Source organism: Doryrhamphus excisus, chromosome 16, assembly GCF_030265055.1.
Source record: "Doryrhamphus excisus isolate RoL2022-K1 chromosome 16, RoL_Dexc_1.0, whole genome shotgun sequence".
Lineage (NCBI taxonomy): Eukaryota > Metazoa > Chordata > Actinopteri > Syngnathiformes > Syngnathidae > Doryrhamphus > Doryrhamphus excisus.
Window position 1 is genome coordinate 3,587,253 of NC_080481.1, and position 19,605 is coordinate 3,606,857.

General features: G+C 42.7%; 3 protein-coding genes across 7 annotated transcripts; 2 read left to right on the forward strand and 1 right to left on the reverse strand.

The window, feature by feature from the left end:
• Window positions 1-430: 430 nt before the first annotated feature.
• On the forward strand, window positions 431-7,720 carry LOC131104189 (gastrula zinc finger protein XlCGF52.1-like). Its single transcript, XM_058051109.1, has 2 exons — window positions 431-816; window positions 6,231-7,720. Exon 2 carries the CDS (start codon window positions 6,264-6,266, stop codon window positions 7,575-7,577), a length of 1,314 nt encoding a protein of 437 aa, XP_057907092.1. The 5' UTR covers window positions 431-816; window positions 6,231-6,263; the 3' UTR covers window positions 7,578-7,720.
• On the reverse strand, window positions 1,581-4,253 carry LOC131104187 (uncharacterized). Its single transcript, XM_058051104.1, has 2 exons — window positions 2,689-4,253; window positions 1,581-2,542 (listed from the first exon to the last, which is right to left on the reverse strand). The coding sequence occupies exons 1-2, from the start codon at window positions 4,042-4,044 to the stop codon at window positions 2,285-2,287; spliced, it is 1,614 nt and encodes a 537-aa protein (XP_057907087.1). The 5' UTR covers window positions 4,045-4,253; the 3' UTR covers window positions 1,581-2,284.
• A 1,704-nt stretch (window positions 7,721-9,424) lies between the features above and the next one.
• LOC131104191 (gastrula zinc finger protein XlCGF8.2DB-like) lies at window positions 9,425-17,622 on the forward strand. 5 transcript variants are annotated; one of them, XM_058051114.1, is made up of 7 exons: window positions 9,425-9,568; window positions 9,806-9,923; window positions 14,328-14,364; window positions 14,438-14,512; window positions 14,687-14,886; window positions 17,064-17,202; window positions 17,279-17,622. In XM_058051114.1, the coding sequence occupies exons 3-7, from the start codon at window positions 14,361-14,363 to the stop codon at window positions 17,413-17,415; spliced, it is 555 nt and encodes a 184-aa protein (XP_057907097.1). In that variant the 5' UTR covers window positions 9,425-9,568; window positions 9,806-9,923; window positions 14,328-14,360; the 3' UTR covers window positions 17,416-17,622. The 5 variants fall into 5 exon arrangements, with proteins under 5 accessions (XP_057907097.1, XP_057907094.1, XP_057907095.1 ...); XM_058051115.1 differs by lacking the exon at window positions 9,425-9,568 and having other exon boundaries at window positions 9,587-9,923; XM_058051113.1 differs by lacking the exons at window positions 9,425-9,568; window positions 9,806-9,923 and adding an exon at window positions 13,142-13,265.
• The last annotated feature ends 1,983 nt before the right edge of the window (window positions 17,623-19,605 follow it).

Consider the following 19,605-nt stretch of genomic DNA (forward strand, 5'->3'; position numbering starts at 1 on the left):
AGTAAAACTGTGTTAACAAAATAATTAAAGTGAAACTAAACTGGTAGATGTATTAAGTACGGTCTATTTTACGGTGCAACAATTATCAATAAAAAATCCCATACTGTACCTGACAACAAAATTCGTTTCAGCGCATAGGCCGCCATCTTGTGTAGCACAACTTGGCAGCCCAGCGTGCGCAGTGTATAGGCATATATCGGTAGTTTACAGCCGCACAGTGGGGCATTTTAATGGCTTATCGCGTCCATAATTTCGTAAACCATCAGTAAAAACGTCGAAAGTCGCAAGCGAACAAGGTAGAGCTACACAAGATGGCGGACTCACGGCGACAAAAGCGTACGGCTCATGAGTTTTCTACGTAATGTAGTTCTGCGCATGTAACGCTGCCAGTCAACAATGCGCATGCGCTACAAAACGCTCTGTTGAAACTACGTTCAATTTCCGGGTGGTATTCTAGAAAAAAAGCACAATTATTAATTGTGTAAAATGTAATGTAAACAACAGTTGTAATCGTTTCAGAATAGAATACGAGTTAATACTCAGTTAACGTTGACGCGTCGAAGGCTAGCTCGGCTTGCTTTCCTGCCAACAAAGCGACCCGGAAGTTATCAACGCGGACCTCAAAGTGTTGCGATTGTGTGAAAGAGAGCGTTGGTGAATCGGCGACTAACTGCGTCTGTTGAAGAAATGTTTGCAGCGTGAGAAAGGCCGATAGCGGAGTACGAAGAGGAAGGGGCTTTCTCGAACAAAAGAAGAGAGCGAGGACAACCTCCACTACCGGAAGCTGTTTTCAAGAAGTTGTGTTTCTCAGAGCAGGTCAGTACGTCCTCGTGGTTCTAAGCTGTGGACATTATTTCATTCGTTCATTCATGTTTTATACCCCTTATCCTCATTAGGGTCCCGGGCGTGCTGGAGCCTATCCTACATACACATATCCATCGTACCGATATCTGATCGATACCAGCGGGATGAGATAGCCATTTTTCAGTTGTCACCCGTGTCGCTAGGCGACTTTGGTGGGTTAAGTCAGGTCTGTCGAGTCTGAAGCCAGACTTACCTGTACTACACAAGTGGATCCATTTTAACGGGCTGGATCACCATGTTAAGGTTAAAATCGACCATGAAGATGCCTCACAGTGTAACTCAGAGGGGGGTCCAAAGTGCGGCCCAGGGACCATTTTAAGATTAAGATATGCCTTTATTCGTCCCTCAGTGGGGAAATTTGTATTGCACAGCAGCAAGAGTACAGAATCAGTTAAGCAGTACAAAATACACAATATAGAAAAATAAACAATATAAACGACTCAAGTATTAACAAAAATCAACAGTTTTTCCCAGAGTTATATACAATACAGTATGTAGATAATATGAGACGAGATGCGATATATGACCAGTCTATACACTGAGATCTTGTTAGGGAGTTAATATGAGGCATTATGGAAATACTTCACATAGAACTTAATATATTGCATTTAGAGCCTTAATATTGCACATGGAGGTTGATCAGATATTGCACAGTGAATGGGGTCTGGAGTAACTATACTGAATGTAAAAAGCAAAGTATTGCACAGATGTACGTAGCAGTGTAGAAGTCTATTGGGAGCAGTGCTGGTTGTACAGCCTGACAGCTGCAGGAAGAAAAGACCTGCGATATCGCTCCTTCACACACTTGGGGTGAAGCAGTCTATCGCTGAAGGAGCTTTCAAGTGCTGTCAAGGTGTCCTGCAGGGGGTGGGAGTCGTTCTCCAACATGGATGATAGCTTAGCCAACATCCTCCTCTCTCCCACCACCTCCACTGGGTCAAGGGGGCAACCCAGTGCAGAGCTGGCCTTCCTGATGATCTTATCCAGTCTCTTCCTATCCGCAGCCGAAATGCTGCTGCCCCAGCAGACCACTCCCTGGAAAATGACTGAAGCCACAACAGAGTCATAGAACGTCTTGAGGAGTGCCCCTTGCACTCCAAAAGACCTCAGTCTCCTGAGCAGATAGAGCCTGCACATGCCCTTCCTGTAAAGTGCTTCCGTGTGATGAGTCCAGTCCAGTCTATTGTTGAGATGAACACCCAGGTACTTGTAGGATGTCACCATCTCAATGTCCATTCCCTGAATGTTCACTGGTGTTGGAGGAGAGTGGATGCGCCTGCGGAAATCCACCACCAGCTCTCTGGTTTTCCCCGTGTTGATCTGGAGGCAGTTCCGCTGGCACCAGTCCACAAAGTCCTGTGTCAGTCCTCTGTACTCCAAGTCGTCCCCATCTGTGATGAGGCCAACAATTGCAGAGTCGTCAGAGAACTTCTGCAGGTGGCAGGTTGGTGTGTTGTAGGAGAAGTCTGCTGTGTAGAGGGTGAAAAGGAACGGAGCCAGGACCGTTCCCTGCGGAGCCCCCGTACTGCAGACAACTGTGTCGGACACACAGTCCCGTGTCCTCACATACTGTGGACGGTTGGTGAGGTAATCCAGTATCCACGATGTGAGGTGCAGGTCCACCCCTGTGTTCTCCAGCTTGTCCCTCAGAAGTGCTGGCTGGATGGTGTTGAACGCACTGGAAAAATCAAAGAACATTATTCTCACCGTGCTCCCAGGTTTCTCCAGGTGAGAGAGCGCTCTGTGCTGGAGGAAGATGACAGCGTCGTCCACCCCAGTGCCAGGTTGATAGGCGAACTGGAGCGGGTCCATCGAAGGACCCACCAGGGGGCGGAGATGGTCAAGGATCAGCCGCTCCAGGGTCTTCATCAGGTGTGATGTAAGTGCCACCGGCCTGTAGCTGCTGAGGTCCTTGGGGTGCGGCGTCTTGGGGACAGGAACCACGCAGGATGTCTTCCACAGCTGTGGCACCCTCCCCAGCTTCAGGCTCAGGTTGAAGATGTGCTCAACAATCCCGCACAGCTCGTCCGCGCAGGACTTCAGGAGCCTGGAGCTGATGCCGTCTGGTCCCGCCGCCTTCCTCGCCTTGGTTTTCCGGAGCTGGTTTCTCACCTGGGATGTTGTGAGGGTCAGGTTGGAGCAGGGGGGCTGTGTGCGGGGGGAGGTTAGTGAGGAGGTTGAGCTGATTAGGTGAGAAGTGGTGGGGGATGGCTGTGTGCAGGAGGGGGAGGTGGGGGTAGGGCTGTCCACTCGAGGTGTCGATGGGGGGAGTTTCGGCAGAAGTTTCGGCAGGAGGTGCTGGGCCGGGGGATGGGCAGATGGTTGATCAAACCTGTTGAAAAATAGATTCAGATCGTTAGCCTTTACCTGGTCCCCAGCAGCCTGGGAGTCGGGCCCCTTGTGGCCAGAGATGGTTTTCAGGCCTCTCCAGACTCCTCTGACGTTGTTCTGCTGCAGCTGTTCCTCCATCTTTTTCCTGTAGCAGTCCTTCCCCTCCCTGATTTTCCTCCTCAGCTCCTTCTGCACAGCCTTCAGCTCTTCCCTATTTCCTGACTTAAAGACCCTCTTCTTCTCCTTTAGGAGAGCCTTTATGTCCGGATTAATCCATGGTTTGTTGTTGGAGAAACACCGTACAGTCCTGGTGGGTACAGTGTTTTCCACACAGAAGTTTATGTAGTCTGTGATGCAGTCAGTGAGACTGTCTATATCGTCCCCATGAGGATGGAAGAGTTCCTCCCACACTGTTGTGTTGAAACAGTCCTTCAGAGCCTCGTCGGCTTCATCAGACCATCTCTTCACTGTGCGGGACACAGCTGGCAGCCTGCGTACCAGAGGTTTGTACACAGGCTGGAGATGTACCAGGTTGTGGTCTGATCTTCCCAGGGGAGGGAGTGCTGTTGAATTGTATGCCTCCTTGGTGTTGGCATAACACAAGTCCAGTGTTTTATTGTCTCTAGTGCAGCAGGTGACATACTGGGTGAAGGTGGGCAGGGTGGAGGATGGAGAAGCGTGGTTGAAATCACCTGAGAGAAGAAGGAGAGCCTGCGGATGTTGTGTCTGTAGCCGGCCCACGGCAGAGTGGATGACGTCACAGGCCGCGTCGGCGTTAGCAGAGGGGGGAATGTACGCCGCTATCGCGATAACGTGCGAGAATTCCCGCGGCAGATAGTACGGTCTCATGCTAACGGCTAACAGTTCAATGTCTTTGCAGCAGAGTTGCTCTTTAATAGTGATGTGCCCAGAGTTACACCATCTATCATTCACAAACACTGCCAGCCCGCCTCCTTTCCTCTTACCGCTCTCCTTTGTCCTGTCCGCCCGCAGTAGTGTGAATCCGTGTAGTGTAGCGATCGTGTCTGGGGTCCGTGTATCCAGCCACGTTTCCGTAAACAACATGACGCTTTTAAGACCGCAGCTGTTTTTTATTGGCACATTCTAAAAATATAATTTAACAATAGAAATATTAAGAGAAAAAGACGAAAAAGGCTCAATTTTATGAGGAAAGATAATTACATTTTAGTTGCATAAAGTTGAAATATTAAAGAAAAAATAATTTTTCAAATTTTTTCTCAATTTTTTCAAAAGTCATAATAATAAAGTCATAAAGTCATTATTACAATAAGAGAGTTTAGTTCAAAGTTCAAAAAGTTCAAAAACAGTTTATTTATCCCAGAGGGGCAATTTAAAGGACACAGAGAGCAGCATATGGAATAGAAATGTAGAAAGCAGACAAGAACAAGCGTACTGAACACACACGTACCTAAGAGAATAAATAGTAATTAAATAATTTTTAAAAGTATAACAAGCTAAAGGGAGGTTGTGCGAAATCTGGATAGGGAGGGGTCCAAGTTCAGAAGCCGGACTGCTGTAGAGACAAAGGTAGCCCTCCTCCTTTGTGTTCTACATCGTGGGCAAACACGGGGTGTAGCGCGTGGGGTGGGTCCTGTAGAATCCTGTATGCAGTCCGGGTTATTTGCTGATCGCAGTGTATAGAAAGCTCTCACAGGATGGCCAATGATTTTGGAACAAACTTTTGAAATACTGGTTAAACGAGTCCGGTCCTGTAGATGCAGTGAATAAAACCATGAAATGAATGAAAAGGTCAAAATGTTCTCAATAAAAGCAAATTGTTCACTCCAAAGGAACTCAGCTTCCTCAACATGTACTGCCTCTGATGGCACTTCTTGAGGATCTCCTCTGTGTTGGATGAAAACCTCAGAAGGCCATCAAATATAGTGCCTAGGTACCTATACTCCTCAACCACCTCCACCGGTCCCCCCCCCCCCCCCCCCCCCCCGATGGTGGTAGTGATGGCTTCTGCAAGAAGAAAGCTGAACTAGTTGTAAAGTTACAAAAATAAAAGCGACAGCAGACATGGAAAAAAAACATTTGTTATTTCACAAGAAAGAAGTCAAAATATCAAGAGGTAAAAAGCGGGAGAAATCTAACAAGAAAAAGCGATAATTTGACGAGAATAGAACAGAGATGGTGTTGCCATTTATTGAGAACACCCGGTAGGCCTGGGAGCTACAATAATTCAGCAGCAGTCTATGTTGTGTCTGGGAGCACTCAACACTTTCATTTGCATTTTGTTCCTGAAATAAGTCCATACTAGATAAATAAAACTAGAGTCAAATTGTTGCGCATCTGTATATAAATCTATAAGTCTCCTAACAGCTAGGAAAGATGGCTGCTCTCTGTGGCATAAGTGCTGTCCCACTCAGATGCAAAAAATATATATTTTATGGTATGCATCATAATTCGAAATGAATGAAGTGTTTCTTTCGTCATACATATCCGAGCTCACCTTCTAAACCTGGTGTGTGTGCGCCACTGTGGAAGCCTGCATCCAGCCTTTGTTATGGCGGGAGTCATTTTGTGATAGCGCTTCAAAAATACAGACACACTCATTTGTTAGCACCCCCCCCCCTCTTTCCCTGTGAAATATGTAAACCACGGATGTCCAAAGTGCGGCATGCGGACCATTTGCGGATAGCATTTTTATGGGCCTGTGAAGAGCACATTGTAGAAACAAAATGTAAAATAAAACTGGAAAAATAATACAAAAAACCTTAAATTAACTAGGAAAGAAAGAAAGAAAGAAAGAAAGTTGATATGAAAAACTTTTACAAATCACTTACATACATACACAGTACACATGGAGCTGAATAATAAACAATACAGCAACTTCAAGTAATACTAATGTAATGTTAAACCACACCCACTTCCAGTTTCTTCCCTGCCCATTCAGAGTACAGATACAGATCATTTAGATGGGTGAACATATACAGATAGTGGTGAACTTGTTCATCTCTACTGGTGAGATACGTTGTCGACTTTTATGTCTGTCTTCCCGTGTCCTGCAGAAGACAGTGAGGCAGCAGGAGTGGAACTGCAGGATGGAGCAGAAGGAAAAACAGCCCCGCCACATTAAGGAGGAAGAGGAGGATCCAATGTTCCTCTACATTAAAGAGGAATCGGAGGAGCCACTGTTTGCTTACATTAAAGAGGAAGCAGAGGAGCCGCAGCCCATCTTTATTAAAAACGAGGAAGATCACAGCATCAGTCAGGAGGATCATGAAGGACTGGAGATTATTGTTGTCCCTGTAAAGATTGATGATGATGAAAATGAAGGTCAAAGCGAGGACGACAGAGAGGTGGAGCCTCCAAGCGGCAGCTCCAGTCATCACACAACAGCAGACACTGATGGAGACCACTGTGGACGATCACAAGCAGAAAACCTCTTAGCTCCACTATCAGATGGCGACGACATAACGTCACGCTCTCCTGACGCTGATGATTCAAAACCTGGCATGACATGTCACACTGACGAAAAACCCTGGAAATGCTGTCAGTGCGATAAAACCTATGCTAACAAGCGATATCTGAAAACACACATGAAACGTCACACAGGTGACAAACCTTTTGTGTGCTCAGTTTGTGGTAAACGATTCTATCAAAAAGAAGATTTGAATAGACACACAAGAATACACACCGGAGAGAAACCTTTTCCTTGCTCGGTGTGTGGTAAAAGCTTCTATCAGAAAGGCGATTTAAATAGACACACAAGCATACACACGGGAAAGAAACCATTTCCTTGCTCAGTTTGTGGCAAAGGATTTGTTAATAAGACACATTTGAAAGAACACACAAGAGTACACACTGGAGAAAAACCTTTTCTTTGCACGGTGTGCGGGAAAAGTTTCTCTCAAAAAGGTGTTTTTGAAGCACACAAAAGACTACACGCTGGAGAGAGACCATTTCCTTGCACGGTGTGCGGCAAAAGATTCTGTCATAAACGCGTTTTATTAAAACACACAGGAGTACACATGATAGAGAAACCTTTTCCTTGCTCGCTGTGTGGTAAAGGATTCTCTCGAAAGTGTGATTTAGAAGCACACATGAGAACACACAGTGGAGAGAAACCTTTTTCCTGCTCAGTTTGTGCTAAAGGATTCAATGAAAGGTCCAATTTGAAAGAGCACATCAAAATACACACTGGAGAGAAACCTTTTTTTTGTACCGTGTGTGGTAAAAGATTCTATCACAAAGGTAATTTGAATGGACACACTAGAGTACACACTGGGGAGAAACCCTTTCCCTGCACAGTTTGTGGTAAAAGTTTCTCCTGGAAAATTTCTTTAATCAGACACACAAGAACACACACTAGTGGACATGCAAAGCAAGACAATATTAGGGGTGTTTTAGAATAGTCTTCGATTTGGAGGCGTGTGATTCGATGTTCGATCTCACAGTTGATTAATGAAAATGTTAGGCGATCAACATGGTACTGTACCATGTCATGTTTGATCAATACTGTTGAAAAACAATGTTGCATTTAAATTAAACGGAAACTCAAGCTGACATCTCTTTTGATTGGCTCTGCTGTTTCTTTTTCGTCCACAATTTCTCCCCTTCTTGATTTCATTTCATTTTCATATTTACCAGCGATAACTCATCCATGTAGGCCTCTGAGTTTAACTATAGCCTGTAAATGTTGAAATTGTAAGGACAATATTTACAAAGAAGCTGCATGGTGGATGAGGAGCGAGGAGACCCGAGTTTGATTCCACCCTCGGGCATCACTGTGCAGACAGAGTTTGCATGTTCTCCCCGTGCATGCATGCTAGGTTAATTGGTGACTCCAAATTGTCCATAGGTATGAATGTGAGTGTGAATGGTTGTTTGTCTATATGTGCCCTGTGATTGGCTGGCCACCAGTCCAGGGGTACCCCACCTCTTACCCGAAGACAGCTGGGATAGGCTCCAGCACCCCCACGACCCTTGTGAGGATAAGTCGTAGAAAATGAATGAGCATTTACAAAGACGTACAGATCGTCAATATTGGCGCAAAATATGTTTATATTATGTTTTATTTATATCTTCTGATATTATCAAATATCTCAGAAATTTGTCTTTATTTCAGCCCTTTACTTACTATGAAGCCCTAAAAATACCTCCCAAAACCACCAACAATGTTCCATTGACATAATTGACCTAATATAGCTACAGCTATGTTGTAGCAGCTAACACAAAGTGCTGCTGTGTTGTTGGTGAGTTCGCTACGAAGACTCTGCAAGATGCTCGTTTGTATTTTTTTTTACCTGGGGGTATGCTAAATTTACCAGCTCAATAGGGAGATTTGTTTTTTCTGACAGTTCCAGCCACCACATCAGTCTGCATCCCAATGAGAGCATCCATTGTAAATGACTGTCGTGACTTCATTGTAACATTTAGCACTAACATTGATAATGCAATGAGAATGCATTTGGCTCTATCCACACAGAAATCGTATTGGGATTTTCGGGTGGGCGGATGTGCCGGATTGGTAAATTATCCCGTTCATGCGGTCAATCAACAAAGAAGGAAAAAGTGAAGGTACTCAACCTTGGGTACCACCAAGGCAGACAGAGCAGAAAGAAGATTAGCTCTGGTTGCCAAAGAACTTGCTCGCTACGATGTGGACAAGGCAACACAGAGGCCACATTACAGAACATGATGGTGGATATATGTTCACGGAGATCCCGGTCACGGAGGTCCTGGAACGGGCTGGCATCGCCAGCATCGACACCTTCCTACAGGAAGTTCAAGCCAGATGGGCTGGACATGTCACCAGAATGGCGGACAGCGTCCCACATGTGTCCCACATGTAGTTGAGCCTTCCGGGCCCGGATTGGTCTTGTCAGCCATCTCCAGACCCACAGCCACAAATCTCTAACTTCATTCCAAAGTCATAGTTCTCTTTGAAAACGATGAGCCGACAGAAATAATAATAATAATAATAATAATTAATTTAATAAATCCAGGAATAAGGAATATATTGTGCCTTACTATATTCCATTTCTCGTACAGTGTAAAAAATACAATCATCTATAAAAGGCTTAGTGCGCCATTTTAGACATGAATTAAAAATAGACTATTATTAAACATGTATTTCAAATATTGTCGTGAGCATGATTGCATGGTGTTGCTGTATGTGTTTCATCAACAAATATGTATTCTATCTATCTAAAAAGACGGTGACATTATACTTCTATAGTGTTTCTTCTTTTACGGACGTCGCCTTTTCATGACGTCACGGTAAACATGAGAGCACGTGACACAACCCGGAAATGCGAGGATGCTATCCGCTAGTCCGTCTATTCCCACAAGGCTGGTCGCTGCTTGAGGAGGAACCTCCGAACGTCTGACCTTCGTCGACCGGGTAGGCTGCTGGCTTTGTTGGCTCCTTAAATTAGACACGACCAGTGAAAGTTTTACCCACTTGAGTATACAATAGTCTCAATTAGCTTTGAAGATTCTCATGCTAGGTCAGCTTGGCTAGCTGCTAACAAAGAGACCCGGAAGTTATCAACACATTGCTGAGCAGCGCTCAAGCGTGAGTGCAAAGTGTCGTTATTATGTCAGCAACTAATTGCGATTGATTAATGGACTTTTGTAGTGTGAGAATAACCATAGCAGAGTTCGAGGAGGAACTTTGTCGAACAAACGAGGAGACCCGGCGACGAGGTCAAGTCCTGGACGCTGTGCTTTAAGAAGCATCAAGTTGCACGGAGCAGGTTAGTTTAACTATTTTGTCCATATGGTTATAAGATGGACTTTATCTCTACTCACAAAATAGTTTCCCTTCGTCTTTGTGTAAGCCACATAATCGATCATGTGATCGATACCAGCTTGATGAGACGGATGGTTTAGTTTTCAGGTCTGTTATGTGTACGTTCCACTTCCGGTATGTAAAAAAATCAAGGCGCAAATAGGAGTTAAAGTAATTAAATTACAAATATTGTGCAGTATTAAACAAATAAAAAAAATAATGAAAAATTCTAAATTGTTAATGTCATAGAACACTAAGGATGTCGACTTTATAAAGCTGCATCAAGTCTTTGTGGGTTAAATATCTATTTCATTTCCATGTCAATGTGATGTCATTTTCCACCAGTTCTTTGATGGTTTTGACTTTGGTTTCCTCCGGTTTTTTGTGACCTCCAGGCTGTGTTATTGTAACTCTGTTAATAGGTTGCGCTAAGAAATCCCCAAAACACTGCTGACTGCTACACTGAGTCCTAACTCGAAGCTTACTGCCTTCGCTGCTGCATCGCTGTTTGTGTCTAATTATTTTTTTAACTTTATGATTTAGTTTTGAAAAAAGTTCCAATGATCTTTTCAATGGGAACAGGCCAGAAGTGGTCCCCATGCAGCACAGCTATAGCTTGGGTCTTGAGGTCATAACGTCATCCGTTTGATGCCCAACCCTCTAACCCTCCCCCTCGGGAACCTTCCTCTTCTTTTGAAATTAATTGTAAATACTCATCAAAAATTGCAGAAACGAGTTATCAAGGACATTTAATGGATATTAAGCGAGGTCGAGCTGATTCTTAAACATAACGCATGAGGGACAAACACATAAACATAAAGTTAAATGGTACTGTCAGTAACAGTGTCAACATGGGGTTCGTTTTCAGAAGATTTTCTTCCTATTCTTATCTGCCAAACGACATCAGGGCAGCAGGTAATTCCGGTGCACGTTTTTCAAAATAAAGCGAAACAATTATTAGTGAAACAATTATGTCTGTATGTATATTAAATATGACTTATCATTGTTGGTGGTTGAGCGGTGAGCATGTTGACCACACAGGTTTGAATCTCCGCTCGGGCATCTCTGTGTGGAGTTTGCATGTTCTTCCTGTGGGTGGTGGGTTTTGTATGGTTTCCTCATACATGTCCAAAACACGTTAGGTTAATTGGCAACAAATTGTCCGTAGATATGAATGTGAGGGTGTACCCCGCCTCTCGCCCAAAGACAGCTGGGATAAGCTCCAGCATACCCGTGACTACAGTGAGGATAAACGGCATAGAAGATGGATGGAAGGACTAGCGTGATCATAGACCTGCTAAATGTGTAAAGTCTTTTGGTGCAATATAAAAAAAATTGAATTGAAAATCATGTCTTCTTGTGTTATGGAGGCGTATCCACCCCTTGGGCAGCGGGAGTGGAACTCCAGCATGGAGAAGGGAGAACCACAGCTTCCCCACATTAAAGAGGAAGCGGTGGGGCCACAGGCCCCAGACATTAAAAAGGAAGAGGAGGATTACAGCATCAGTCAGGAGGAGCTTAAAGGACTGGAGGAGTTCCGAGTTATCGTTGTCCCCGTGAAGAGTGAAGATGATGAGGACCAAAGTGAGGAGAGGGGAGAGGTGGAGCCCCCAAGCAGCAGCTCAGCTCATCACATTACAACAGACGCTGATGGAGACCACTGTGGAGGATCACAAGTAGAAAACCTCTTCGCTCCACTATCAGATAGCGATGACATAACGTCACACTCTACTGACACTGATGATGAAGACTCCGAAGATGACATGACGTGTCACACTGAGAACACACGCTGGAAATGCTTCCCATGTGACAAAACCTATGCCAACAAGCAAAAGCTGAAAGAACACATCAGACGTCACACAGGAGAGAAACCTTTTCTTTGCACAGTGTGTGGTAAAAGATTCTCCAGGAAATATGTTTTAAAAACACACTCAGAAGTGCACACCGGAGAGAAACCTTTTCCTTGCTTGGAGTGTGGTGAAAGATTCTCTCAAAAAGCAAATTTAAAAAGACACACAAGAATACACACTGGAGAGAAATCTTTGCCTTGTACAGTGTGCGGTAAAAGATTCCAACGAAAAAGTAGTTTAGACAGACACACAAGAGTACACACTGGAGAGAAACCGTTTCCTTGCCTGGTGTGTGGTACAAGATTTGCCCAAAAGCATGTTCTAAAAGCGCACACAAGAGTGCACGCTGGAGAGAAGTCTTTTCCTTGCTCGGCATGTGGGAAAAGTTTCTCTCAAAAATGTGATTTAAAAACGCACACAATCGTACACACCGGAGAGAAGTGTTTTCGTTGTACAGTTTGTGGTAAAATATTTTCTCGGAAAGATAATTTCAATAGACACACAAGAGTACACACTGGAGAGAAACCGTTTCCTTGCCTGGTGTGTGGCGCAAGATTTGCTCAAAAATATCTTTTAAAAGCACACACAAGAGTTCACACAGGAGAGTAGGGATGGGCACCTATTGATATTTCAACTGATACTGATTTCAGGGGAAATTTTCTAGGCCTGCAACTTTGCCATATAAATAGGCTCTGCACTGCAACCAGGAAGTGAAAAGGCACAGGGTCTTGTAGCGTTGAAGAGATTACACATTTGAATGCATTGACACGCCAGCATGCAATTCAATTCAGTTACAAATGTGGAAATACTTCACGGTGTTATATTTGTAAATAAATTGTTATATTCGTGCAAAACAACCATTTTTTATGTTGTCATAGCTAGGAGACCGGCGATCGATTCCACCCTCGGCCATCTATGTGTGGAGTTTGTTGTTCTCCCCGTACATTCCAAAAACATGCTAGGTTAATTGGCCACTCCAAATTGTCCATAGGTATGAATGTGAGTGTGAATGGTTGTTTGTCTATGTGTGCCCTGTGATTGATTGGCTGGCCACCAGTTCAGGGTGTACACCACCACCTCTCGCCCGCAGACAGCTGGGATAGGCTCCAGCACCCCTGCGACCCTTGTGAGGATAAACGGTAGAAAATCAATAAATGTTATGTCATAGTTGTTTATATATTTGTGTTTGAGACAAAGGATGATTTTATTTGCACAAAAGCAGCACAAACCAAGAGAAAAAGAAATAGATTTGGTTTCATTCTGAGCGGGTCGGGGGGGGGGGGGGGGGGGGGGGGGGGGGCAGGTGGGGCTTATTACCGTACATAAACTTTCGGTTTCATTCTGTGTCAACATACTAAGAATGAAACCGAAAGAGAAAATATAGAAAAGGGGATAAAATAGCAGAGCTGGTAGAAGGCTGACTGGCTGGAAGACACAGTGACTACCAAGGAACAGAGGTAAGTGGATGGAACGAATCTCTTGTCTACTTCATCTACTGTAAATGTTTATTTATCTACAGTTGCTTCATTAGGCATACTGCTGTGTTTGTGTAGAATGAGCATAATTGCCATTTGTTTAAATTGCATTTTTATTATTTATTGTTATCGTGGACATTTTAAATACTGGTGATTCATATAGAGCATTAATATGCAGAATAACCAATAGCTAAAACAGCCAATAGCTACTTTTCTTACTCAGGAGTTGGCAACATTGGATTAATTCAATAATACCGAAGAAAAAGAAACATTTGTAGATGTCCCTAAGTGTGACTGCACAGAAGACAAAAAGCTGGGTTGCCTGCTTGTCTGTGTTTCCACTGTATGGTTTGCTACAACAACCATTTGTTTGGGAGCGTTTGATGTCGGAAGTTCGAATCTGTGAAAGTGTTTCTAACTTTACCACAGTAAAAAAAAAATTGTTAATTGTGAAACTCTATACACTATATTAGGAAAACAGGAAGTGAACAAATGTTACAAACAGTTACTGATTGTAAAAGTACCAGATGGAGGGGTAGGATTTAATAAGCTTTGCTTCTTCCTACTGCTTTTGGACATGTGGAAGTGGGAACTGATTATGTGATGCATGTTTAAATGAATTTAAACCATTACCAATTCCACTTACAATTTCTGGGATTCCCGTCATGATAGTCACGGACCATCTTATAGCCACGCCTCCAACTGTCAGTGGATGCAGTGGAGGCACAGAACATGGACCAAAATGTATTTATTAACATTTATTTATTAAAAATAATAAATTAATTAAAGTTTAAAAAATGAAAAATAACGTAAACTATATTAGGAAAGCAGGAAGTGAACAAATGTAACAGTTACTGATTGTGAAAGTACCAGATGGAGGGGTAGGATTTAATAAGCTTTGCTTCTTCCTACTCCTTTTGGACATGTGGAACTGTGAACTGATTATGTGATGCATTCAACTGTAATCAGATGCTTGTTGAAATGAAATAAAACCATTACCATTACCAAACTACAAAAACTACAACTGGTTGTTTCCTGCTACAGGTGGACAGTCGCACACACAAAAACTACAGGACAATGGGTGAGTGTTTCTTTTTTGTGGTTTGTGCATCTGTTTTGATGACAAATAAGACATCAAGCGTTTTTGTTTTTAGACGGGAACATCATGAAGATTAAAGCAAGTGGTGCAGGAGCGCGGACATCCCGGCAGGACAATTTGAGTGTCACAGGTAATCTTGACCATTTGCCAGCCGGGACGAAAGCAAAGGCAGAGAGCGGACATTGGAGGGTGGAGAGAGGAGCACTCATGTATTGGCCCCAGAAAGGGCAGCGCCAATCAGATGCTTCCTGCAGAAATCAAACAAAAATAAAAAGATGTAACACTCAGTTGTGTCTCCTTAAAGGCGAGGCTGCGTCTCACACCATGGCACAAACAGATCTGGCCAGAATGAACAAGCTCAAGCCCGTCATCAACAAAGTGGCACAGGAAAAGGGAATTGAACCTGCTGTTCTTGCTGGCATCATTTCCAGAGAATCCAGAGGCGGCAATGCGCTGGATGCGAGTGGCTGCGGAGACGGTGGTAATGCCTTTGGCGTCATGCAGGTTGGTATACGTATGTCTTATGAATACAATATGGCGGTAGCAATGCATCAATCCCTAAGACTCTTTATTAATTGCAGCTCATCAGGGCCGGCAGCATTCATGCAGCTTGACAGTTAGCAAAGGAACAACTAGCATACTCGTATTTGGCACAAAACTCAAAACCAACTTTTGGTTGAAGGCTGAGTAACACAAGCCATAACTTTATATTGAAAATATGAAAAACTTTTTTGTCCTTTAAAGCCATGTATGACTCACGGTTCATGAATGTAAACACTCATATTCATCGTTAGTACACATTGTTTAAAGTAGACCGTACATGTACATGGCCCGATTGTCCAGGCTGAAAAAATATTTATTATAGTCAGATTGACCTTTGAACCCTGCATCTTATACAGCGGCGCGGCCATGTTCTTATCTGGTCTCATCTCCTGCTGTGTTGCTCACCAGCCAGGAAACGGCAGCTCTTTCTTCAGCCGCCCCTACCTCTGAATGGTATTGCATTATGGGAAGAAATTAAAGCAGCTTTTGTTTTTTTATTTTACACTCGAATACCTACTTGTGTTGTACAGTAGTCGTTAGTTCCTCAGTAACTACTCTAAACGTATGTGCCTTTGTTCCTTCGTAGCTGTTCAACTCATTAGTTCTTTATTAGTTCCTCAGTAACTACTCTACTCATTAGTTCCTCAGTAACTACTCAAAATGTATGTGCCTTTGTTCCTTTGTAGCTGTTCTACTCATTAGTTCTTTATTAGTTCCTCAGTAACTACTCTACTCATTAGTTCCTCAGTAACTACTCAAAATGTATGTGCCTTTGTTCATTTGTAGCTGTTCTACTCATTAGTTCTTTATTAGTTCCTCAGTAACTACTCTAAACGTGTGTGCCTTTGTTCCTTTGTAGCTGTTGTACTCATTAGTTCTTTATTAGTTCCTCAGTAACTACTCTAGTCATTAGTTCCTCAGTAACTACTCTAAACATATGTGCCTTTGTTCCTTCATAGCTGTTCAACTCATTAGTTCTTTATTAGTTCCTCAGTAACTACTCTAGTCATTAGTTCCTCAGTAACTACTCAAGATGTATGTGCCTTTGTTCTTTTGTAGCTGTTCTACTCATTAGTTCTTTATTAGTTCCTCAGTACCTACTCTACTCATTAGTTCATCGGTAACTACTATAATGTATGTGCCGTAGTTCCTTAGCAAATATTCTCATTATTTTCTCCTTATTCGTTCTTCATTAGTTCCTCAGTAACTACTCTAAACGTATGTGCCTTTGTTCCTTAGAAGCATATGCCTTAGTTCCTTTAGACCAGGGGTGCTCACACTTTTTCAGCATGCGAGCTACTTTTAAAATGACCGAGTCAAAATGATCTACCCACTACAAAAATGCAAAACATCTATTTATTTTCAAATGTATTGAGGATTATTTGTACGTACAATGTATGTTGATGTACCTTACATAATCAAATGAGCCAATATTGCAAAACACACATAATTAACTATTAAAATTTTTTGTAATTACCTGAGTTTACTTTGATGACTTGCACTGAATTGAACCAGTCAGGGATGCATAGTCCGGACAGTAGCTGCTGATAGCCAGCCTCAAGCACACTTCCAAATGTTTATCAGTCATGGATAATATCCGTATCACAATATCCGTATAATATTCCATATCCGTATGGAAGTGATATGTTTAGGGCTTAAAATCTCGCAATTCGCCGACTAGCTTAGCACTTTGCATCGTTGTTTACGCATGAGCGGTGACCTAAAGGTCAAAATTCAGTTGTCATATGATTGGTTGTCCTGTATGTCAATCAAGTAACGGGGATGGATGATAGGCTGACATCGTAAGTTCTGCTGCACTTAGAGACGTTGTTTGATTTGATTGGTCGCCCGAAGGGCAACATTCAGTTGTCATCTGAATGGCTGCCCTGTATATCAATCAAGTGACGGCATTGATGCTGGGATGATATTTTTGTAATGTCACGCCGCGATCGACCAGCGATCGACCAGTACCACCTCCGCGATCGACCGGTAGCTCGCGATCGACTTAATGAGCACTCCTGCTTTAGACAAACAACCATTCACACTTGCATTCATACCTATGGACAATTTGGAGTCGCCAATTAACCTAGCATGCATGCATCCAATGAAAACCTCTCATTACTTTCTAATCTTTGCAGGTCGACAAGCGGTATCACACGCCACAAGGTGACTGGAACAGCGAGCAGCATGTCAGGCAGGGCGCGGAAATCTTGACTGGTTTCGTACGTCAAATGAAACAGAAGTTTCCTAACTCCACTCCAGAGGAGCAACTCAGAGGTTTGTTTGCCATCTAAAAGTCCATCCTAAATATCACCAACACATTTGTTCTGTATTGGTATTTTCCCTCTTCCAGGTGGGATCGCCGCCTACAACTGCGGGCCCAACAAAGTGCAAAGTTTGCATCAAATGGATTCGGGCACCTACGATGGCGACTATTCCAGTGATGTTGTGGCCAGAGCTCAGTGGTACAAACAAAATGGAGGCTTCTAGGAGTCGCTGACACATCATGTCAAAAGAAGGGAACCAACTTGATCTGAGAACGATGACGAGCACTGACAATAAAGTTCCTGTTTAGGCTATAAACCATAACCATTGTCATGGCATGTATCTTTATGTCTTTATGTCTTATTTGACTCTTTTATGTGACGTACATTGGATTGCATGTATGCAACAGTAGAAATAAATCAGTCTTGCCGATAGCCAATATTAATAAATGGAACTGTTTTTTAACCATTATTAGAGCTCTCTAGAAATGAAATAACATCCCTTTAATCACCTTTACACTCATATTACTCAATATAGTAGACATAATAATATAAAATACAATATAAAACAAACTCACTGCTAGCACTCAGCTACAGTCAAGTCAGCACTCTAGTCAGCTGACAAGTCATGTCCCTTTTCGATGCCTCTTATCTTTATTAGGGTCGCCGGGGGTGTCCCATGACCGACTTTGGGCAAGAGCCCTGGATGGGTCGCCATTTAATCATAATCGGATGGCACTTGCATATTACAGCTCTACTTAAAACCTCATCAGCTCTTTAAGATGCTTTCATATGCAAGAAGGAGAATTTTAAACTCAATTCTGAATTTGACAGGCTCATACGGGTGCTTTTTATGTTGATCACATGCTTTTAACGGAGATCAGCCGATCGATCAGAGCATCCCTGTAGTTAAAGGCTGTATTTTCACATCCAATGATATCTGTTTTGCCTCTCAAGTCAATGGAGGAATGGAGAAAGTGATCATGTAATGCATTCAGTGACTGAGAGCGGGCTTTGTGGGTGTTCCACCTATTTGTTCCTTAAAGAGGTGGCGCCATATTTGCTGTGACGGAGAGGGACACCAGCTCAGACCCTGGGGACTGACGCCACACCCAACATCGGTGTATGTGCGTGTGTGTTTCACACATTTGTATACACGCTGCTGCTTGGCCATCTGAGCTGGTGAGTTTGGATCACACCGTCTTCATTTTGGACTTGTGGTTTGACAATATTACATTTTGGGCTGTCAGAGTTAATCCGCTAAGGCATCAACAAGGTCGTTTAATCTTAACTTCATGTATTCCCATGTAGTATCAGCACCTGGGAAATATGAATAATTAAATATGAGCTAAAACTACACTACAGTTGGTGTATCTGTACAGTGTGGGACAAGTTACATGGTGCGTTCAAGGGTCGTCGAACAAAATGAGACAAAGCAGCGCTCCTTTTAAACATGCAAAAACTGGGGGATTTCTAAATGTACATTATTAAAATAAAATATTTCCAAAGTTGATGTAGCTGCGTAGTTGAGATTTTCATCCCGACTTATTGTAGATTAAAAAGTAATTAAGTGTGATTAATTATGAGTTAACACCAGACTAAATTTGATTAATCACAATTAATCATTCCCATGTAGTATCAGCATCTGGGATTAAATATGAGCTAAAACTACACTACAGTTGGTGTATCTGTACAGTGTGGGACAAGTTACATGGTGCGTTCAATGGTCATCTAACAAAATGAGACAAAGCAGCGCTCCCTTTAAACATGCAAAAACTGGGGGATTTCTATATGTACATTATTAAAATAAAATATTTCCAAATTTGATGTAGTTGCATAGTTGAGATCCATCCCGACTAATTGTAGATTAAAAAGTAATCAAGTGTGATTAATTATGAGTTAACTCTGGACTAAATTTGATTAATCACAATCAATCGTTTAATCTGTTGATAGCCCAAATACATATATGTCTACACATAGCATTATATACCGTATTTTCTGGACTATAAGTCGCTCCGGAGTATAAGTCGCACAAGGCCAAAAATGCATAATTAGGTAGAAAAAAATACATAAGTCACACTGAAGTATACGTTTTTTACGGGTAATTTATTTTCCAAACTACTTGACCAAAACAGACATTACGTCCTCTTGGAAGGTAAGTTCTAACAATAAAAGAATAGAGAACAGGCTGAATAGGTGTAAGATATGCTAACACAATGGTTATTCAGCTACACAAAAAATAAACATGAACACAAAAGGTGTCCAGTGTTTATGGAACATAAACACTTTTTTCATTTATAAGTCGCTCTGGAGTATAATTCGCAGGAACAGCCAACCTATGAAAAAAAGTGCGACTTATAGTCCGGAAAATACAGTATATAGATTTATATATACACTTATTATATGTTGCGAAATA